This window comes from Anser anser (assembly GCF_964211835.1).
Source record: "Anser anser genome assembly, chromosome: 11".
In the NCBI taxonomy this organism is placed as follows: domain Eukaryota; kingdom Metazoa; phylum Chordata; class Aves; order Anseriformes; family Anatidae; genus Anser; species Anser anser.
The window spans coordinates 3,963,297-3,986,815 of NC_139732.1; the positions used below are offsets into that span (position 1 = coordinate 3,963,297).

The window sequence follows — 23,519 nt, forward strand, 5'->3', positions numbered from 1 at the left end:
GCGCCGGCCCGGGGCCGCTCCCCCCGGGGCTTGCCATTTAAGTTTCCTCCTTAACCTGTTACTTTCTCCGGGCGCTGACAAAAGCCCCGGCGGCGGGCTGGCAGGTGCCTCCCCGCTCCCCGCGGCGCCGCCGGGCGCGCTCGGCTCCCCCCGCAAGGGCTGAGACCTGGCCTGACATTTAGTGCCTACTTGAATGTCACAACGCTCCTCGCAGCATTATGCACGGCTCCTATTCATAAGAGGTCGATTAGAGCACAAAATGGCAGGTCTCTTAGGCACTTGAATCTCACAAGTTTGACACATGGTATGCATCAGCTAACTTTGATTAAAAAAAAAAAAAAAAAAAAAGAAACGAAGGGGGGGGGGGGAGTTTACAAATTACACCCCGATTAGCCGGGATCCTCCGACGGGGGGGGAAAGAGGGGGGAGGGGGGGCCGCGGTTAAAGTCACTTCGGCAAAGTTTGCTCCGCAGCAAGCCTTTAAAACAAAAAGTTTCTGGGCAAGTTAAGGGCAGCGTCTGTGCGGGCTGGGGCCGGCGGGCGGGCAGCCCCCAGCCGGTGTCGCGGCCGCCGCCGGCTCTCGCCTCCCGTCGCCTCGTTTCGCCCGCCCGCTCCTTTTTTGTAAAGTAACGGTTTTAAAAGAAACGAGAGAGAAAGAGGAAAAACGGAGGGTTTTCTTCAGGCTAAGTTCTATAGCGCCATTCAATGGCTTCTCCGCTCCTTTCATTATTTTCTGCTTTTCCCCTGACAGCCCTGCTTGCAAACGTCACTGCTATGGATATTTAATTATACTGTATTTTTTTAATCACGGTGGAAAACGCAGGCCCCGTTGCGCTGATTAAAAAGAAATAAAAAAAAAAAATAAACCACACTCCGGACTGACTTTGGAGCCTCTTTGATGGCTCGCGGGAGCCTCCCGGATCCTCCAAAACCCCCTTTTTACCTTTGTCTTTCTTACCTTAAAATTTAAAGCAAAGCGTAGAAGAAACTCCCGCACGTAAACGGAGCGTTGTAAAAGATTGTGTTCAATGAATAATGAAGCATGTCCACATGATTGACTTGATCATTTTCTTGTGCGGAGGGGGAAAAGTGCGGCGCGGGGCTGCCGCGGCCGCCCGCTCCGGGTAGCCCTCCCAACTGCTTCCAGCACATCCCGAGCAAAGAGCGCTTTATTTTAATCTGTCTCTTTTCAGAATAACCCCCTTCATTGATACTGATCACCCAACATCACAAGACATCCCCATCTCTCAGCGTGGACTCCCCCTATCTGGTAGGTGAAATGCATTGTACCATTAAAAAAGCACTCCATTGTCGTCTTGGCATAATTCACAGCAACTAGATAGGTCTTGCGGCATTTAGCTTTGATGAGCCAAAAGCTGAACCCTTGATATAATAATCTACAAAGAATGGGCTGTGATCGTCCATTTTTTCTCCCTGTCTAGCAACTAAGAAACCATTTAACACGGCGCGGCTTGGTCGTGACCTTGAGCCTGTGTAAACACCCCGAGGAGCCCGCGCCGCTCCGCAGCCCCCCGGCCAGCGCCGCTGCCCGCGCAGCCCCGCGCAGCCCCCGCGCAACCCCCGCGGCCGCGCAGCTCCCGCGCAGCCCCCGCCGCCCCTGCCCGCGCCCCGCCAGCGCCGCCGAGCCCCCGGGGGCAGCGGCGGGCTCCACAAAGCGCCCCTCTTACCTGCTCCCGAAACTATGCAAAGTCCGCTTCTCCCAAAAAAAACTCCCGGGGAAACCTCGGTGGACGGGGGGACCGGAGCATCAGTCACCGCTCCGGCGTTTAAGAGAAGTAATCAGCGATAAAGTGACGTTGATCTGCACTGTAACCTTGTGGCGTATTTAATGTAAATAAGCCAGTTATGTTGCCAATCGCATGCATACAAACACATAAAGGTCCTCAGCGTTGCATTTTGATTCTTTCCATTAGAACCGACTTTATTTACATACACTATTTAGGGGATCATGATAATTCTAAAACAATACTAGTGCCAAATGATTATGAAAATATGATTTTAATTAATCACGTAGTAGGCAAGGAAATTAGCATACGGTAATTAAACTTAGAGAAAAACGTCATGGAGGTTCTCTGCCTTATGGGTTCGGAATAATCATTAAACGATGGGTTTTCAGGACTTAATTATCAAACAAATAACTTTTTTAAAGCAACTTTACAAGGTTTATCCGCAGGGCAACGATTTAGTAAATAATATATAACCAAGCAAACAAGGTGCAAATGTGACTGGTGAAATAGGTTGTGTTTCTACAAGGCGGGGGGGGGGGGGGGGGGGAGAGAAGCTGAATAATGCAATTATGGATTCTGTGTCCCATAGTTGACAAAAGCATGGTGCCTCAATAGACTCTTTGTTATGGGATTATATAATGATTGTGGTGTAATTATGGGAAAAAAGATTTAGTAATAATAAAAAGTATCAAAATACACCAATGAGCAGCTTGTTTTAAAGAAAAGGCTTGCATGTGACATTAGGGGCATGTTAATAACAAAAAGCCAGGATCCGAAAGGATTGACAAATAAAAAAGACTGTGATGCGCATGATTAAGAAGCGATGGAGACAGATTGATTATTCAAAATGCCGAGCCACAGGGACACTTAAAACATTGATTCAGGTAAGACTAGTTTCATCTTGACTGAAATGAGTTCCCTGAAGATGACTGGCATACATTTTAAATCAGTTTACTACATAAAAAGCATAACATCACAAGCTGAAACCTTCTAGTTAAAATAGGAGTCCAAGGAAAAAAAAAAAAAAAGTTTATGTCTGTGGCAATTCTCAGAGGGACTATGGAATTGCAGAGGAAGGGGTATAGATTAATTAGCTCTTCCTAAACAGTGGACTTAAACGCACCCATCTTTTATAATCCCTAGCCTCTATTTCTGGATTCTGTGGTCCAATACCACTTGCAGGTTATAGGGATGATATTAATAACCCTATAGGTACTGTATGAGTTCTTTTTTTCCTTTTCTTTTTTTTTCTGGAACTGCAGTAAATTAACTTTCTATAATAACTCCAAAATGAGCAAGATTTTTTTCCAATTGACTTCACGTGAAGTTTATAAATAGTTGTTCAGAGCTATTCAATGTTAAAAAAAAAAAAAAAAAAAAAAAAAAGATTCCCATGCCTATACTAAAAAGTTTAGGAATTCACTCTGCATTTTCCAATTTGATGTGTCTGAAATTCTCTTTGAACAAATTCCAAAATACAAGTTTTTTCTATAGAAATTAGCATAGCAATCACATCAATAATATCACTATCTCTATGGGAATGATAACTGGAGCAGTGGGGGTGTTCTTTATTTCAATTCTTCGTGGATCAACTGATTATATTCTGTCTTCTTTTGAACTTGTTATTGTAAGTCAAGTGATTCTTTATAAGTGACAGCCCTGACAAAGAGACGAGGATGGGAAAGCAGGTCGAAAGGAAGTCGCCATATGGACTTTAAAAAAGGCACTTTTTAAACAAGATAATGGGGAAATGGATGTTGCCTTTTAACCCTGTCAAGGCTGAACATTATTAGCTGTCTCATAAAAGAATAAGCTGTACCTTTTTGTTTTAATATCAGATTTCACTTTATGATTTCCATGACCTAGGGCTTCACGATACAAACTATATAGGAGGTGATGGCATTTCAGAAGCAAGGGCCAAATCAGACACTTGGAATCACTGTCAGCCATGAGATTTGAGAGCACCACACAAAGAGTTACAGAAGAATGAGAGCTCAGGAAAACCCCATGGTTCTTCTTCCTGAAACAAAGATAAGAATATTGGCTAGAGATAGGTGAAACAGCACTGACAGCAGAGGAGCTTTAGACATCTCATTGGGATTTCCTGTTCCTTTGGCAAAAGTGCATGATGCTCTTTTAATGACAGTGGAACGGAGTGAAAACAAAGAGTGAGGACGAGGACTTTGACTCTAATTCTTGCAAAAATTAATTTCTCCTCTCCTTTTTTTTTTTTTTTTTTTTTTTTTCTGGAGAGAACAAATTTCCCTCCAGAAACTTGCCAGTGGACAGCGATTAGGAAACACCTCCCAGGAAGCTGAGATTAAGTTCTAAACCCTCACTAAGCTGATGGCAGAGCTGTCAGCACTGGTCCACCACTGGTGAACGCCCTGTCAATTTTATTTTCCTAGTCAGCAGATGATCATCATCCAACTCAACTCTACAGGAAGAGCATATCAAGCAAAAGCTTCTCAAAATCTGGAAGAGGAGGCTACTATGCAGGCAATGGTGATATCACGGGAGGATGCTATTAACAAAACCAATCAAAATTCTTTTCCCCAGGACAAGTTAGGCATGATTATTTGGGTTGGGATGGCCAACCCTTCCCTAAAATGGAGCCTGAAGAGACAATGTAAGTTTGTGAGCTGAGTACATTCCTAAAGACAAATGCCCCCCAAATTTTATTGACTCAGTCACAGGTTTTGCCTCCTAAGCAATGTCGACTGGATAGATGGGATTCAGAAGATCTCAGACATGAGCTCAGGGAGGCTTTGCCCCAGCCTTGCTCAGAATTCCTAATATTCCCCAATACCATCAGCACTTCTGTAGTGTCCTCCAGTATTCCTCCCCCTCATCTCAATGTTGTTCCCTTTTTCTCTTTTTGCATCCAAAGAAAGGTCTTTTCTCTTCAGAGCCTTCATGTCCTCTCAACTGCAGAGGCTTCACTGTCCCCAGCTACTTCTCCTACTTCTTTGGTTGATTTTATCCTCTTCTGTGCCTCTTCTACAAGTAGGCAGGACTATACTAGTGCTTTACCTTGGCAAAAACACTACAGGTGAAAGAAGGAAAGAGCAGAAGAAATGTCCATTGTTTGCCTTACTCTGCAAGGTCCTTGCACTGTCTCAGAGAACAGGGAGCACCTTCTCAGGCAATGGAAGCTATCAGATACAGACTTGTCAAACTTCAAAAAGGAGGATGACAGGAAATGAGAGCTGAGGTTTTTGGGCAGGCAACATTGTTATTCCTTGTGATTTCCACCTTTGTGAAATTACAGGATTTCAGAAGTACTTATTTTGGACAGACATAAACAAAAAGGAAGAAAATCACAAATCTCACAAGTCTGATGAATACAACAAAAAGCCTAGGTGGGAGGAGAGGTGGGAGGAGTATTTTATGAAGCTTTATACATGGAAGCAGCAAAATACAAGTGGTCATATACTAATTTACACAACGGGTGGGGGAGAAATGTTAGCTTTATATATTTAAATATTTATAAGTTTTTTGCTTTATGAGGAAGGACTGAGGAATAATCCTGCCTTTGTTCTTAAAAAGTGTGATCAGCATTTCCTTCCTAAAGAGAGATGATAAGCAACTGGGCATTCTTTTAACAAAGGCTGCAGAAGCCCATTGAAAACTTAATACCTTTAGGAGGGGGTCTCTTTTCCAAGGAAGAGCAGAACATCAAGTCTTTAATATTGATATAGAAATACTCATAAAAGGAATCACCTAATAGTGGGGACTTTAAATAAGGAATTTCAGAAAACTTAGAGTAGATATTGCAGCAAACTCTGGAACAGGTGGTGCGATCTATGTGGCAGTCTGAGCCACTGAAAATACAAGTCATCCAGCAAGAAAGTCGCTGAAGCATGGTTCAAGAAGACATAAATAAAACACTTTCACAGGAAAAAGGGAAACACCTTCCAAAATGCCTGTTAAAAACATAGGAGTTTCCTGGGCACAACCCCAGCAAACTGACAAGGTGGACGGAGGTTTTCCCACTTGTACAGATCGTGTAAGAAAGCTTCCTGGAAAAAAGGACTGTGAGATTCCAGCTTTCGAAACAGACCAGAGGCAGAACCCATTTGAGAACAAGCTATTTCCCAGGGTCCACAGTCAAAATACAAGTTTGATCAGCAAAGATTGTATATACCATCATCACAGGGATTCAAAGGTAGAGGTCATCAGAATTTGTAGGAAAAAAAAAAAGAAAAAAAAAAAGAAAAAGACACCAACCACATTTCTAGGAGACAAATTTGCATCCTCAATTATAGCAGTCAACTATCACTGAGCCTGGTGTCACAATCAAGTTGCATGGGTCAACTAAAAGCATATAATGAAGCTAGGCTTCAATATTGGCCACTTTTTGTCACAAAGTCATTGCAACAATTCATCAAATCACAGACACCAAAAAATGGTCAAAAATAAAGTACAAAATGGGCACCTGGAAGATGCGCAACAGAAGCAGTATCTAAAGCAGGGGCAGTATGGAGGCACAGCTCCCTCTCATAGTCACAGCAGCACTGATCCTTCTCCTTTTCAAAACAAAGGTGAAACTGGAATGAAGAGAAATGGTTCATCAAAGTATTACTGAGACCAACAGACTGGTACATGGCATTGGAAGTTTCTATGGACAAAAGTAGTCACCTATGTATTTCTATTGAACATAAGAAACTATGTAAAATGATAAAAAATAAAGTTTTGTCTTTTTTCTTTCCCAAAGCAAGAGAGATTTTTTTAGATTAAATAGTGAACAATATTCTCAATAGATCCACCTAGTGGAATCGAACAAATTCTGCTTCCAGAATAAAGACACAGCTTTTATAACCCTATCCAGGACATAATTCTGTGACTATCTCCCATTCAGCAAAACAAGGACTCAGAAATCCTCTGAAAGAGCAAGAATGAAAGGTGCAGTAAGCCCAAATACATGGACAATATAGAAGATCAGGAGACAACTGTTGCTCCCGGATTTAAACTTTAGCATTTAAATTTACATGGGATTAGTACAGCAGGTGTACTTTTCCAGCTATAATCACTAGGAATTATGATTGACCAAGAGGGGAAAGTACTGGAAAAAATATCCAAAATAATAGCTGCACTTCATCTTTAAAGTGCATTGGCACTGAGCTAGCTCTTGCAGAAAACTCACACATAACCTGTCTCAGGATGTCAGACCTCTTCAGGAGCTATTTAAAGGTGATTTTCTTTGATCTTATCTCTGAGATCAGATCCAGGAATATTTTGGGGGGGTAAGAATTTCTTTTTATCCAACTAATCTAACCAGTATTCCACTTTTCAACACTTTCCTTAAACTTCTCCCTTTTCTTTCCATCCTGGTCCCAAAGATCACAGCAAGCCATAGGCTTGTAATGATCATAACCTCATGGCTCTCCCCAGCACTCAGGATGCTTTCCCCTATTGATGAACACCAATATTCCCTGCCGGTGACACCCCACTACCACTTTTTCCTCTGCCGGTTACACACAGCCTTCCCAACTGCCCACCAGTTCCCCACAGCCCCTGCCTTGGCCCGCACACCCACCTCAGCCCACGGGTGCCCTCCTGGTCACCCCCACAACCACCTCTCCTCACCACATTGAAGCCTTTGTTCTATCACAAAGTTTGCAGCTTAATGCCTAAAGCAAACAGATAAAGAATAATTTTGATGATCTGCTGAAAACGTTTATGTCTTACCTTTTAAACTACCATTTCACTGTTTAAGCCCCATGGTACAGTAATTAAGGCCATTACACCAGTGCTACTTTCCCCATCTACATTGGTCACCTGTAAGCAGCGTATGCAGGGACTGGGCTACGCCAGGTTGGTAAATACCTTGCACTGGGTACCAACAGCAAGGAGCACTGTGTTTATCGTTTGTTAAAAGTTTGTTGATATTGCTTCATCTGCAGCTGATTAGGTAGGTGCCAGTGTCTAGACAGAAACACCCTGTCTTCACCAGTTTTGTGACTCAGGCTGAAGGAGGCCCGGGATGTTTTGTGAGGATCTCAAAGATCAGAGATCCATAGCAGACCACAAGTCATTTTTGGGAGGCTTCCCCAAACGTTCCCCTGCTGAATGTGATGCTCCTCAGTGCTTCCCCACACAGGCTGCGCCATGAGGCGGCGCCTCAAAGATGGTGCCTCCCCCCTTTACCTCAGCAGTCACCCCAGTGCCATCTGCAGCCTCCCGGGCCCCAGGCAGTTCCAGGGGTGGCTGCCCCAGCCAAGATCTTTCCTGCTGGCCATGTTTGTGTCCCCAAGATGGGCCATGCCAGGCTGTGGGTGCAAGGGCTGTCCCCACCAGCAGAGCCTCATGGCAATTGGCAGCAGCACCTCACTGCCATGGCCACAAGAGATGGCAGCCAAGAAATGCCACCACAGCCCTGCCCACCTGGAGAGGGAGAGGATTGAGAGGCAGTGGGGTTCGGGGCAGAGCTTACCCACAGCTTTGCCTCAGAATACAGCGTTCCTCATCCTGCAGAGCCAAAATGCAGGACCTGTCCCCAGCCAGCAGGAGGGGAGCCGCAGCAGTGGTGGAGGCCCAGCCAGTATGATGTGCCCCAGGCCCCTCACCACCACCTCCCAGCTAGCCCCACGGACACACATAGCAGGTTCTTATTAAAAATAATAATAATAATAATAGTAATCCTATAACTCTTATTAACTGCTACACTGGCATTACTACACAGGCCTGAAAGCCATGATTTATGTCCATTTGTTCATTGTACCCTTACCCCAAACACCAGGTATTAATTCCAAGCTGCAGTAGAAGCTCACAGGCGTCCCTTCACCTTCTCCATCCCCACAGCCTCCATCAAATCCATGCCCAAAGGAAGCAGGCTGGGCACCTGTGGGAAAAGGGGTGGGAAGGGAAAGTGGGTTGGGAATGGACTGTGGGGGGATCTTACCTGTCTTTCCAGGTATGCTGTCACTGGACCATAAATATCTACTAAAAACAATGCCGGAGAGCATGACAAATAACTTCCCAGAGGGAGGCACCACTCCACCTGCTCTGTCCCCCCAGAGAGGACTATCTCACCTCCTCACAGAAGATGGGACACTTGAAAGTGACATAGGTAATGTCCCCAGGGAGCTGCGGAGGCTCTGGGAGCAGGACAAAGGATTGCAGTGCCTATGATATGTATTTGAAAAATATACATCAATACAATGTGACACTAGTGCAGAGCAGAACATCTGAAAACTGATGAAGTGGAGAGCTCTCTGTGTAATGCAAAGCACCTGAATGATGTGTGTACACAGAAAGATTTGTTCAGCTCTGCTCGTATCCAGCCCTTTTGGACAGTTGGATTTGATTTGCCATTTTCCTGCCAAAATATTGTTGCTATACCTCAGCACCTGGCCTTTCTTCAAAGAAAATGAATATGACTCTCCTGTCTTCACCTAAACCAGTCCAGAATATGAGTTCAGCAGAGGTTAAAGGGACCTTCCTTAATAACAAATATGTTTTTAATAATTTAAAGCCTCATAAATAAAGACTTATTGTTTCTCTCAAAATTCTCTCTGCTTCCATAATTCTGTTCATATATAGCTATTTCCCACCTTTTTCTATCCACGCTTGAAATGAATACTGTTAAAATCAACATACCTGCTTAGAATCAGAGGGTCACATGACTTGAAACAAATTAGCTCTGTCTGCACAGCCAGCAGAGGGAAGCAAAGAGTATAATTATTTTTGCTTACATCATTTTAAACAGTATTTTAAGGATTTCTTAACCAAAAGCTAAACTGGTTTCCTAAAAGATAATACTTTAAATGCTTAAGATAGAAACTTCCACAAAATTTTTACAACAACAAAGGTGATGTCAAACAACAACAGCACTATGACCTTTATTATTTCCTTTCTCTCTGCTAACTTCAAAAGGCTTTAAGGTTTTCGGTATTTATTTGCAATTTTCTCACCTAACCAAAAAGCTTTTTCCAGCTACTAATTAATTTTACATCAGCAACTTAGGTCTTTTTTTTTGTCTTTTTTTTTTTTCTGTAAATAATCAGTGTATAATCAGATGAATTTGAAGGAAAGCCAGCTCTCTGAAACAACCTGGAAGTAAAAAAAATAAAAAATGTGGGTGTTTTCTTCAGATTGAAAACCTGTTCTACTTGAAAAGATGAGAAAGCCACTTTCTCTGTTGAGTATTCACTACCACTCCTTCTCACCACTTATCTCTACCCCAAGGAGGAGAAAAATTGTGAACAGAACTGAAACTTCCAAGATAAAAATAAAATAAGTGATTGTAGAAAAAGTGGCAAGTGTAAGGGAAGAAAGCCAAAAAAAAAAAAAACCAAAAAAAAACTCAGGTATTATTCTCACACCCTACAAATAAGCAATAACAAAAACAACAAAGCCACAAAAGGCAGCTCCAATTTTTCAAGCCTGCTAGGAATCATATGAAAGCCCCAGAGAATTCAAACAAACTACCTGTTTCCTAGGAATTTTTCAGTTTAGTCCTCTTTTCTCTTTTTTTTTTCCCATTTCATATAAATGTTGGATTTAAACTTTAACAGATGCTATTTAAGAGTGTCATTTTAAGATATAAATTACAAACTGGAAGAGCCCTCAAGGATCACAAGGCATGAGCATGTATGGTCATGTTGTTTTACACCTCTTTAGCCAGGACTTGTCATTCTGAAATCCTACAGATGTGCTAAAAGCTGCAGAGGTGGGTGAGAAGTCTGAGATGTGTTGGAGCTATGCCAAGCAAGCATTGCCCATAGAGCTAACAAGGCTGAGACAGGACTGATCTCACTTCACAATGAGTGGGAGAAGCTGCATGGGGTAACTTGCCATCCTTGCAGAGGTAGCTAGCAGGGGTCCTCTGAGCTCCCACTGCCAAAATACATTTGGAAAAAACGTGCAGAGATGTTTTCTGGGTTTTGTTTTTCTGTTTCTACTGTAATTTAAGCTAGAAGCAAATGCTCAAAAGCAGACTGATACACCAAGCAAAACCAGTGAAGCTCAAAGACTGCACAAATTGCACAGAGGTGTGAATAAGCCTTGTTATGTCTTTTTAGGCATCAAAATATCCCTAACACTATGTTTCCAAGCTCACAGGCATTTTAAAACGTGCTACACCCTTTTCCCGCCTCTATACCGTGTGCTTGGACTAGTCAATACATGAGCAGCTAAATAGGTTTGAGGCACATCTTCTTTGTGTAAACAGGTTTGTGTTACTTCTGCACTCCAGATTTTGCAAGCTTTGCAATGCTGTAATTCATTTCCAGAATATGGCCCACTGGGTAAAATTTCAGTTACAGTAGTGAAAATATTGAATAAACCTTTGGAAGCTAAAACTAATCACCACTTTAGAAATCCAAAGGTGATGAGCTTATCTGGATAATAATAATCTTTTTAAGAAAAAGTTATCAATCTGTATTTAACCAATAGACAGGAACTGGTTCAAAAAGAGTCAAATCCATCAGGTAATGTGTGCCTATTAAAAAACTATAAATAAGCATTCACCCGAGAGCTTGGAATGGCACTTTGAGAGCCTTCCTGGTCACTCAGGTAAATAATGAGTTTTATATAACCTTTCAGCAAAGATTTTTTGTAAATGAGGAGATAAAATGCAGAAAAGCTTCTGATTAATGTGAAGGTTGGGGTACAAGCCAACACACAAGTGGGAATTCAACGTTAAAGCTGGCGTTGTTCACTCACATTGTTTCCTCTAAGGGTTCAACGTTAAAGACGCTGTTGTCTTTACTCTGACTTGTTTGTGATGGTTTCAATTTAGGATTTTATTTATATATGGTGTTTAAATTGATGAGTGTTTTGTACATTATCTGCTCACACAGAAGACACTAAAGTCAATAAGAATTGTAGAGATGGGCAGAATGTAGGCCTCCAAACAATGTGCAGCCAACAGTGAAAATGACCACAGTGGTCATCATAGCCCCCATGAAACTTGCAAGCACTGTGTTTGCTCAAATCTGAAGAGAAAGGAGAAAAAGTAAAGAAAAACAAACAAACAAACAAAACTTTCTGGTATCTCATCCTGTCAATATTAACTACTCTCCAATAAAGTAACTCTTATCAAATATTTTGAGCTCTCTTGATGACTAAGAAAAAATATACCCATAAAGGGATCCATCAATTATCTTAAAATCAAATAACCTGGAAACCAGGATATATGGCAAAATTAAATATAAGCCCTTGCCTGGATAACAGTTCAGTCCTCTCTAGAGAATTGCTCATCAGCTGTCCTCAACACCTAACACCCTAGGATGAGAAGAGAAAAATGGGTTTCACACCCTGAAGGTTAACGAACTTCATTTGTTATGTACTCGGAGAATTAAATTTGTACCACACGCTCAAGGATCTAAAAGGGAAACTTCTCCCAGCTATAACCATGGCAGTGTTTCACAATAACATAGACATTTGAAAAAGCTAAAATGCAAACCAAAAAGGGGAAAAAATGTATAGTGTTTGTATTCAATAGAGATCTTTCCTGACCGTTGTGATTCTAAAGAAATATATCCTTCCAATTGTTCCATATTGTGTTAAAACATATTTTTTGCATTTATTAATAATTCAAACATGTTGTTGTTTAAAAAAATTATTCACATCATGTGTTCATAGTTTCCATATACATATGTCAAACTTTATTTTGTTTTACCATTATAATCTATGAATGGATTTACCCTTTGTTTCTGTTTTCAAATCTCTGAGGAATGTTTGATTAGGTAGGAGGGTTTGTTTTATGCATTACTTGTTCATCATTGCACAAGTGCACAGGCTAAACAAAGTTGGCATACTTCATACTGATTGGTGGAAACGGTGTAGTTAAACAGTGTAGTTAATACAAGGGAATGAGTAATTTCTCAGCACAGCTAATCAGCTGCACAATAGCTATGTATCAGACACTGCAGCCATATATCAAAAATGCATTTTAAGGTAGCTTGTAGCGTACATGATTATCTAGTAGTATCTGTTACAGTCATTTCATATTAACTCACTTCTGTATTTATTTAATAAAAATAATTTTGTGTGCAGTGGTCTATATACATAACTGGGCAGAATACCAGGAATTATGTGGTAAATGGCAAAAACAGGAATGTTCTAGTTGATATATAATGGAAAATATGTCCAGGGTGTTACAGTCTGAGAGTGTCCAGTGCAAAGGAAAAGACAGAGCAATGAAGGTGACAAAACAGCTACTACTTCACTGAAGAACTTAAATCAATTTCATAATTCTGTATCTATCACTCTGTACATCTATAACTAAGAAATAACAAGATAAATATATTATACTATTATTTAGCAGATGTCTTCTGCATTGTTTTTCCATCCCTTTTTGATGAGCTGTACTTTATTATGACTGTCATTCCTGAAAAACGTCTTTTTAATAGCTCAGCATCAACACAAGTTCAGAATGCTGTCCCTCCATTAGAAAACAAAGTTGGGTTCAGTAGGAGTTAACATTAACAATTCAAGAGCCTGTAGAAGAAATTAGAAACATGAGTCCTCCACAATGATGATAAAATCAAACTGGCAAATAAATGTATTCTCAAATGTCATAGTAAGAAACTGGATGAATATATGCAACTAAAATGGTCTCTTAAATTTCAAGTGCTTGGCCAGGATTTTCAAGAACTTGGTCCTACACAGAAGAAGCTGAATTAGAAATCTATCAAGTAATCTTACTAGTGAATATCTGCACATGTAATGCAAACTTCATGAAGTCCACAATTTCACCCTACTAGACTAATCTAAAGCCCACTGGGATCTGTTCCTCTGAATTTGATGAGTTTTGGATCAAGCCTTTTGAAGATAAGGAGTGAGCTGGAAACAAAATGATGCCATAAATCAGAATGAGTGGTACAGAATTAAGTAGTACAAAACATAGCTTTCAGTACTATATTATGTTAGGGTTATAAAATAAAACAAAACAACACAACTATTGATGTATAAATAGTAAGGAGAAGGAAATATAAATATTTGTGTTATTAAGGAATTAGTGAAGTTGCAGAGCTTCACTTTCCTAAAAAATATAGGCTCTATTTTGATATCCATACTTAAGGAAACACTTTGGCTCTGATAAAGCCAAGTGGATAATTAAAAATTATAATATTAATTGTACCCTTAACACAGATAAGTAAACTTGGCAAGAAAGTTTTAATGAGTTAAAGTGAAAAGGCAATGTCTAAATTAACTGAGTAAATTGGCAAAGAGAAATTTATTGTATATACTGACCCCTTTAACTTGTTTTAATGTCTGAATTTGAATTACATAGATTAATTTTCATTACATGATACATTAAATTATAAGGATAAAATAATTCCTCTCAGAATCTGCTTTCTAGGACAGGTAACAGTGCTTACAAATTCATTGTCCTGTATTATTTTATAATAGTGACTTGAAATCCACAGATTCTCTAAAGATTCCTGAGGGAAGATACAACTACTAGAATATCTTTAGAAAGTCAGCATAAAAGACACAAACATGATCTCATTGATCTTTGCTAAAAATGCAAACAGTACCACAAAATACTTTGGCTTTGGGAATCCTCGGTACTGTTGAAGACATTAGCTCCTACAACACACATCCACCATGTGCCACCATCCAAAGGTGCGTGGAGGTCTACGTATAGCTGCACACATACCCCTCAGATATACATGCATATATCAGCCACACTGGAGGAGCTGAAACAGTTGATCTGCTATCATCTGAAAAGATGCTGCATGCTTATGAAAAGTGCTTGGCATACCCCAGTGGAAAAAAAAAAAAAAAGGAAAAAAAACCTTTTGGTTAAAATAATTTACTGCCAGATTTTGACTGAAATAACTGTGACGTAAAAGCCAACATAGATGTACACCCCATAGGGAGTCATCTGACTGTATCAGTTTTTAATGTATCCTTCCGTAAAGTCAAAGATCCAAACGCTAAATTTAGTGCTCAGGGACATCAAGGGAATTTGTGACATTTCTCAGAGGGCTTAGTATCCATAAACTAATGACTGGATAAAACTGATCTCAATATTTAGTTTCACATTTGGGATAAATACAATATTGATGATATTTTATTTAACTGTTTCACAACACCATACATGTGAAAAATTAACAAAGTAGAAACTGCTCACCCAGAAATACACTTGAACAAATATTGGGATTATGTATATAATTAAGACACAGGCATTGCAGAAGACCATTATATATCATGATTTAGAAGTTCAGATCTTTCAGCTCCTACTAAATACTGTCAAGCACCAAGAAGTTCTGAGCCAGAACCAACTGAAAACAATGGGAAGATTTCCATTGGTTTTAATAAGCAATAAATCAAATCCATAAAAATGAACCAAGCTAGTAAACGTGCTGTTGCTCAGAGTTGCTTCTAAATAAATATATAAATAGCTGCTCTCTCACCCAACGACATGCCATCCCTCCTTCCTTCGTACCCCATGGAGGAAGACCAGCTCATGCCCACCAGCAAGCCCTCATAATGCCACAGCAGAGATCACATTCCTATTTGGAAGGAGGAGAGGGGTTTGCTTGATTTTTTTTTTCTCTCTTTGTTTTTTACAGGTCCCTCATCCATTGGTGGTCTGACAAAAAAGACAGGGACATTTCAGATTTATAATGTGAAGGTAAGTTATCCACCTGCATTGTGGGGTGTGTAGGGTGCTGCCATGGGGAGACACTGGGAATCAAGTGGCAAACAAGAAAGAAGTGTTACCTCAAGCACAACCAAACTGTAAAGGGGAACAGGCAGACTGGGGAGCTTTCTGCTGTTCAGTCAATATACCGTGAAGTATCAAAAATCTCTTTTACATGCTTTTTTCCACCTCCCTTTTGAAAAGACACAGAATTACAACCAAGAAGCTAATAACTTGCTACAAATAGTGGTATTTGTTGAGGCATGCAGTTTCCAAATGGGAATTTGGACTTGTTTTTATTCTCCACTTAACACTTCCCCTGCCCAGCACAGACATCAACTCTGGTGGTGTTCCCACCATGACAACACAGGGAAAGCACATGGCCTAATAACTCCAACTTTAACAGACCCATGGCTTCTAACAATGCAATTGCAGTGGAATTTGCCCTAAACAAAGCCTAAAGACAGAAGCATCCATTGCAGTTAGCAGCAATTAATGTCTTCTCAGACTGCTACGTGCCTTAACCGCAGCCAGAGGGATGGTGCCTAGCAGGGGGAAAGGGACACCTGCGTGCAACAGTGACCAGCCTTCCTGGCAGGATCCTCAACAAGGGCATTGCAAACAATGGGCACACAGCAATGCAGCGTGAGCACAGGGTTCCCTACGAGCCAGGTTTGGAATCACCGCCTCCCAAAAAAGCTCACACAGCACAGCCCAAGCAGCAAGAGGGAAGCACTGAGGAAAACCCACAAGAATTTAATCTATTAGAAATATTCCCACTTGTCCTCTTATGACCCACATAGGAAAGCTCTGGACAATGCACGTCTCACACCCAAGGAAGGGTGGTGGCATAAGTGGTTTAGCATGGTGCTTCCCTGAGCCACCCCGCTGCACTGGGCAGGCACGTCCCCAAGCTGCCACCAGACAGACAGACCCCTGCAGCCCAGGGCAGCCACGCTGGGGGAGCTCTCGCTTTCTTCTGTGCCTGCATGCCATCCCCAGTCTCCATCCTTCCCCAGAGAAGGATGACCACCATGGCAGTATGGTGCCTGCTAGCCATAGCTGTTATCAAAAGTGCAGACTGCGCTGACAATGCACTGCTCAATAGGTCATTACCAGACTGTTAATAAATACAGTGAAAAGAGATACAGAGCAAGGGTGTGGGTCTTTTGTAATATAAATGAATAGTTTTCAAAATGTAGAAGAACTAAAGCACATTTTCACTTTGTGCTTTATGACACCTACAATATCTTGGCTCAACGAATTAAGATTGACATTAAAAAATAACTAAGAGGCCTATTTCTCCTGTCAGTGCAGGGCCAGGGCATCCATCACTGCTGGTGAGCACAGTGTACATACTGAGGGGAGGAGAGACCCTTAAAGGTTTGAATATAAACCTTGTCTACAGATATGCTGGGGAAACACAAGGAGCCATATCCTGTTAAAGTCACAATCACCATTTCCAAAGCCACAAATCGAGTGTATTTGCTCTTTGCATCTGAGCTAAGTTTTAGTAATAAGCCATAAGGAGAGAACAAAAAGCGCAAGAGAAAAAAGATGCCTCTTCCAAACTTAGTGTATCATCACAAATCTCTTAACTCCATGTAAGAGGCAACCTAAGGGTATCAAGTTTAAAAAGCATGGAATCAATAAAAAGTCATTAAAAATCAATGTATGAACTGGTTTGCATGCCCTCAGCCATCACTCCTAGGCACTAATGCTCTAATAATTCTCAATTGATATGCACAGAATATGCCAATTTAAATTTATTGAAGTACTTCAAATTTTTAAGTATTTAAATTTGGAAAGACTGGCTTTATGGGGCCAAAGCTGTGAAGAATGATCAGAAATGTTTAGAATGCCTTACATTTTCAGTAATTTGAAAGAGATTAAAGGAGTAGACTTACAAAATTAAGAATGATTTAAAAATCATTGGATCATTTCAAATTGCTATAAATGCTTGAATCACAAATAATATTGGTAGTTAGTACACGTGCAATGAAAGGACTCTGTTTTTACATCAATGTCCAAATGAAATCACCAATAGCATTAGGCAGCTACATGCATATACCAAAGAGAAAGGGAACCACTTGCATGTGCACAAAACATGTAGGGGTTTCAAGTGCAAGGCAAGCCCTTGCTACCAAGAATACCCCAAGTCCTTCCAGATTAAATTAATTTCAAAATCCAATATGGTTTGAAATCGACTCTCTAGTTAGAAATTCAAGTTGATATTAATTCTACTTCTGGTAGACAACGAAGTGTTTTGCAAAAGACTCCTGTGCAAACACCTGGAAATATGCAGAAACCCACACGGAAGGGCAAGCCATGGTGCCCACACACAGAGCTGGCAAAGTCAGACGCTGCACGGAGAATCCTGATCCCTTGGACACCCCGACCACACTCCTGCTGATGGGGGAATTTTGCCTATGGTTTTGGAAATCTTCTCCAACTTCTGTAGATGCTCAGACAGCTGCCATATGCCAAAGCCCAGACAGGTAAGGTTTTTGAGCACAGTGCCTTCTGCGCTTCTTAAAAACAAATGCATGGCTGCATTTCTCTTTCTTCACAGTCACTCCTGGAAAATATACCTAGAGGGGAAAATGTAAGAAGTGATATTAACAGCTCAGTACGTCCAAGATAAAAGCTGGAGAAACCAAGGTATTAAAAGGGGTTAAGGTAAAATAATAAACTGCTATTAAGCCTATTAACAGTTTTGAAACATCATTGTTCATGGCACGATAGAGCTTGGCTTTTTACAGGTGCTTCATTTGTACATTTTCCTTATTCTGCTGCTATTTAACAATGCCATGAATCTCTGCTTTAAGCCCCCTCGGTAATGCACTGATTGAATCTGCATCTGCTAACCCTTCTTATAAAACAGCATCACAACCAAACAGAGGTTAACATTTCATAACTTTAAACGGCAAGCATAAAGGCTAAAATTTTATGAGGGCCCTCAAAAATAATACCCCTTTTATTAAGTATAAAACACAGAATTAATCTCAGGTCTTCATTCGCTACGTGCTCAGAAGAGGAAAGGCAGGCTAACAAATGTCCCCGTTTGCTCACCTCTCTGCCCGAGCGGCCAGGAGCTTCCGTGCCCCCATGGGACCATGGTGGTGCCATGCCCCAGTGCAGGCAGCAGACCGTCCCTCACAGCGCTCAGCAGCACGGCCCCGGAGCCCACTCGTGCATTCAGGGCCAAGCGCTGCGCTGAGTGAGCAAGGCAAGACGGAGCAGTCTTTCATTAATGTTACTGAAACACTGGCAGAAGCCAACAATCAACATTTCATGGATTTTGGTTTATAATTTAACTTCCTTCACAACATTACTACTTACTGATACTTCTCTGCGATCCTTCTTCTACGTAGTAGAAGACTGCTAGATCCTAGCTGAGGAAAGAAGGAAAAAAAAAAAAACAACAAACTTTTATCCAGTGAGACACTTTATCAAGAAAATTCTACAAGAAATTGGTTGTTACCTGCGGATAACAACTGGTTTGTTAGTTAATGGCTAGCGGCAAAGCCAAGGCCAGTTAATGCTCCAGCTGTCCAGTCATTAACTGCAGTAAAGACTGATTTTGAGGAGGTTATTGCCGTGATAAAATATCCTCAAAAGATTATAACAGCAATAGTGTACAGAAAAAAAAAGTATTAGTGGCTATAGTGTGACTGAATGGCTGCATTTGAAAAATTGGTCATTCCCTGGTGGTTCATAACCGATTTTCCACCAGTCAAAAAGCAAGTTGTGCTCTGTTAGGTTTATTGTACAAGGCAATAAAAATATTGGCCAGGTTAAATTGTCAGTGTGTTATGACATTAACCATTCTTTTACTGTGCTTAATTTAAGTGTTACTATGATTCATTATGGAAAGAAACTGTCCTTTGCAAGTAAACAGGCATTTGAGCACTGAGAACAGATAGTAATAAATCTGAATGCAAAATTAAATTTCATTTGATGGCTCCCCCCCATTCATAATGATTACATTTTTTCTTTTTTTTTTCCTTTTTTTTTTTTTTCTTTCTAGAAATACTTCAGAATTCTTGGCTACTTAATTGCAAGATTATCTTTCAAAGTTTGCATTATTGATGTGATGCCTGGCAGCAGTACTCTAGTTAAAGGTGTGACAGAATTTCCATTAAAAAAACCTGTCTAGTGGTTAACTTGGCCATCAGAAGTCACCTCATGCTTCATTTGGCACGCGGATTCCCAGCCATAGTGCAGATCCAGACCACGGAAGCTGTTCCTCTCTCGTACTCTGTTGGGTAAGAGCAGAACTGCACACACAGAATGTGCGCACACAATTTTTGTGCACGTGATTCTACAAATCTGGACCTGTTTGTATTAAATTACATGAAAATATGCAAAGTCCTGCAGATTCCTGTGTTAATTTGCATGCTTTTATCATAAAGGCAATGTGCTATCATAGTAATCTTAATATACATTGACAGACTACACCATAACCACTCCAAAAAGCCATTAGGGTTTATTTTATAAATGTATAATACGAATTCTAGGCAGATTCAGTACTGCACAATTCAATTTTTTTATTATTATTATTATTCACTGACACCTGTAACAGGAGTGGAGCCATTGAACCTTACATGGCTAAAGCACCAGACTAAGGTTTTGAACAGAACCTGGAGCAGTTAGGCTGACAATTTTCACTGAAATTTAATGGTTACCTAATTGCCAGGCATTGCTCTGAAGATTCCCATCTAAATGATCCAACGAACACATTTTACTGTGATCTACTGACATCACTGGCATCCTGGCTCCAGGAAAACAACACTATTTAAGCTCTCCAGGGATTTGCTGTAGTTTCAATTTCACTCTCGCTGCAAGAACACCTGACTGCTATGACAGTGAGCCCTGTCCATCGCAGTGAGGGGTTTTACAGGCACAGACGATGATGGTACAATCCATCCCGTGGTACCGAGGCTTCACGGGGGGGCTACGAGCAGTCCCTTACCACATGGCCCCTGTACACTGCAAAGTTAAATCCCAGCATCTTCCACAGCTAAGGCTGCCTTCAATTTCCTGGTCACTCTTAAGGGACTGCTAATGTTAAACACTTTTTTTTTTTTTTTTAATATTAGCATCCTCAGGAGAGAGGGAATCGTTAGCTTTTTTTGCCGCACTGAACAATTACATTAAATGATTATGTCCAGACTGTTAAAGGCAGTGTCAGAGCAGCCTCCAACAGCCATCACATGCAGCCTTCACAAGAACCTGCTGCACCAGCACCCTACCAACACGTGCCCATGCATCCATTGACACAAACAGGAAACCTTAAAATGACCAAGACTGTACATTCAGGTACCAGCAGACCATGATTTCTGGAAGTCAAGATCTGGAATCAGTGAAGCTCACTTCACAATGCTGAAATATTTGTCAGATTGTATGTGATAACTCAATGATACAGCATTAAATGGTAGTATATAAAAGCTTCTGCACATGCATCCACAAAGACACATATGCATCCATATATATAAAATACATGTGTGTATATACACATATATGTAAATGCAGGTGTATATATATATATAAAACATACACACATAATGTATAAGATACATGCAAATGCACATACATAGATGTGTGCATTCATGAGTAGACAGAGATTTCAAAGTACTGAGCAACTGCCTGTGCCCAGGAGCCCTTCAGGCACACACCAGCAATGCCACTTAAATCACGGAAGCACTTTTGCACGGAGGGTTAAGTGACTTGTCCAACACCATTCAGCAAATCAAGGAATAAGCCAGGAACAGCTCATGTGAGCTGCAGTTCAGTCTTCTGGCCTGGTCACAGACTAAACCCATATAATGTTGCCCCGTGCTGCCAACCACATCCTCTCCTTAAAGTGCAGCCAGTAACAGCTCAGCTCCGGTATAAGCCATGCTACCGTGCATAATCAGATACACAGTCTATGAATGAAATGTGTGTCTTATAATTAGGTCCACACAAATGCTGAAACTTCAAAATACAGTTTAGAAGGGTTTCCAGTACATCTGATGCCACAGGCATCACAGCTCTGCTTCTGGATTTACCAGCTGCTGCTCCAAGGCTTGGGCCAACTGTTGCTGCCAAAGGATACTCAGATGATGTGCAGAACTGGAACATGGAGAAAAGAGTTATTCGTTATCTTTGATGTTGGAACTTCAAGGGAAGTGCGGGCTCCTCTCCCAGCCAATAGCATGCTCAGACATCCTCCCTACCTTGATGTTTAGCCTGCTATTGCTATGGCTTGGTTTGATTTTAGGCATCGGTTGGCTGTAAAAGGGTTAGAAACGTGGCACACTAAATCACTACCCACAATGAGGAGTGCACAAGTGTCTTTATGCATCTGTTCTCTATCGGATTCCAACCCTTTCCAGATGAAGTTACAAATGGATTATTTGATTTCATTTTTTTTTTCTTTATAATCTTAAAAGGTCGTATTTAAGAGTAAGTGATTCCAGAGGGCTTCCATATGATTTGCCATGATTTCAGAGCTGACAGTATACAGGCGCTGCTAGTGTGAAGGGCAGAAGCCTCCAGGGCAAGGACCATCGTGTTCAATATTGCAAGGAACATAGATTTTTATACAAAGACACTACGATCAGCTTTTATGTTATCAAAAGGTGCAGGAGGAATTCTTATATAGAAGATCAATATCGGCTTGGTTTAATACTGGAATTTCAACAATGTTTTAAGTAATTTTGGAATGGAGGGTTAGGGGAAGGAGGGAAAAGGCTCCCTCTCAAACTCCTTGTAGTCCATTCTGATGTGTTTTGTTACCATGTCCAGAACAGATGAAGTTTTGGCCCTTATAATGCCACTTGAGATTCTCCAGATTCATCCGTAAAAGACTCAGGCATTTCTGCTACAGCCACGTCTCTCTCTCTGTGCTGGACAAGCTGCAGGATGCTAGCCCTGGTGGCACTGGTTAGTGATTTCTTGCAATAGTCATTTTGTTTCTGGGCTAGGAATTCCTGCATCCCCCAAGAACACGACACAGAGCACTCACCATTTCCAAATGAGGACAGCAACAGTGCTGTTCCCTGTAGCTGCTCAATTCAAGCAATTTCTCTAAACTGCCCACCAATAAAGACTTGCTTTTTGTCAAAATACTTTGCAAAATCTATATTAGACAAAGTCTTGCAGTCCTTTTCTACTGTCAAGAGAAAGGAATAGTCAGGCTCATAGTCAAAATCACCTTCAGCCAAACCCCCACTGTCAGACAAGTGCATCATCGTGGATTTTGGATTGATGAACTACTGTATTTTAGCTTTTCTGCCAAAGCAACATGGGTCTCATCAGCAGGAAAGAGAATAGAGCGAGACAAAGACGAGAGGCAGCACAACACACTACACCTATGCAAGGGCTGCCAACAAAAAAAAAAGGGCACTCTCTGGAAGGGCAAAGACACAGATGTATTCGAAGGACAGGCAAAGGCGCACAAAAGAAGAGGATGGATGTGGTGCTTGGGAAGGCATGTTAACAGGGGATGCTTCTGGAGTTTCTTGGGGAGAGAAAATGCCAGCAAAGACTCTGCAAAAAATGGGCAAGTTTTATCATGCATGCACTGAGGTGGCAAAAACAACTTCACCGTTTTTCTAGCACATGGTGCAGAGACAGCTGAAACAACATGATGCACGACCACACCGGAGGAGGGCGAGCTTTGGGGGAACACTCACGCAGCAGCTTCTGCGTCTGTGCACCTTTCCCATTTTTTGACAAGTACCCATATTCTCTGAGCTATAATACTTGTGATCATGACCTCATACAATGACTTCCTGAGACTCCAGCCTGTGGTTCTCCGACTCCCTGGCTTCCTTTCCACCCCACCAAAATGTCTGGCAGCAGCATCCCCCACCTCGGGTCTGATCCTGAAATGCCCTGCTCATGCCCTGTCACCACCGTGACACCTCCACCAGCTATGCTGGTGCTGGCCGCTGGCCTCGTGCTTCTTACCCATGCACTTGTGTCCCTTCACATCCAGCGGTACAGCAAAAGGACAGAAGAGGAATGCAGATACTGGCTTAAAAACATGTATTTTTCTTTCTTTTTCAGGTTTAGAGGAATTTATCTTTTGTACATGCTGTGCCCTTACATGCATGCACACACTATATGCACACACAGTATATAAATATATACTTGTAGGGGGAGAGAGGTTTAAGACT

General features: G+C 41.3%; 3 protein-coding genes across 29 annotated transcripts in view; 1 reads left to right on the top strand and 2 right to left on the bottom strand.

Annotated features, from left to right (window-relative positions):
- Positions 1 to 2,184, bottom strand: part of ZNF536 (zinc finger protein 536) — a 346,292-nt gene extending 344,108 nt beyond the window's left edge. For 13 of the 22 annotated variants that reach the window (XM_083852148.1, XM_083852146.1, XM_083852168.1 and 10 more), the window contains exon 1: positions 959 to 1,171. The gene's annotated coding sequence lies outside the window, so the exon portion shown is untranslated. Of the gene's footprint in view, positions 1 to 55; positions 269 to 958; positions 1,172 to 1,688 lie in introns of those variants that run through there. The other 9 variants (XM_083852147.1, XM_083852164.1, XM_083852167.1 and 6 more) reach the window with 6 other exon arrangements.
- On the top strand, positions 211 to 23,519 carry LOC310905626 (uncharacterized protein). 4 transcript variants are annotated; one of them, XM_083852174.1, is made up of 4 exons: positions 6,814 to 8,820; positions 15,281 to 15,342; positions 17,605 to 17,849; positions 19,382 to 23,519. In XM_083852174.1, exons 1-4 carry the CDS (start codon positions 8,631 to 8,633, stop codon positions 19,407 to 19,409), a joined length of 525 nt encoding a protein of 174 aa, XP_083708300.1. In that variant the 5' UTR covers positions 6,814 to 8,630; the 3' UTR covers positions 19,410 to 23,519. The 4 variants fall into 4 exon arrangements, 1 of the variants encoding a protein (XP_083708300.1); XR_014589181.1 differs by lacking the exons at positions 6,814 to 8,820; positions 17,605 to 17,849; positions 19,382 to 23,519 and adding exons at positions 211 to 304; positions 1,194 to 1,270 and having other exon boundaries at positions 15,281 to 15,314; XR_014589182.1 differs by lacking the exons at positions 6,814 to 8,820; positions 19,382 to 23,519 and adding an exon at positions 1,151 to 1,270 and having other exon boundaries at positions 17,605 to 17,727.
- The window catches only part of LOC310905625 (uncharacterized protein), a 57,012-nt gene continuing 51,310 nt past the window's right edge, over positions 17,818 to 23,519 (bottom strand). For all 3 annotated transcript variants that reach the window (XM_083852171.1, XM_083852172.1, XM_083852173.1), the window contains 4 exons: positions 19,537 to 19,631; positions 18,694 to 18,742; positions 18,424 to 18,567; positions 17,818 to 17,942 (listed from right to left, as the gene is read on the bottom strand). In XM_083852171.1, the coding sequence (XP_083708297.1) occupies positions 17,884 to 17,942; positions 18,424 to 18,567; positions 18,694 to 18,742; positions 19,537 to 19,631 (347 nt within the window). In that variant the 3' untranslated portion in view covers positions 17,818 to 17,883. The remainder of the gene's footprint in view (positions 17,943 to 18,423; positions 18,568 to 18,693; positions 18,743 to 19,536; positions 19,632 to 23,519) is intronic.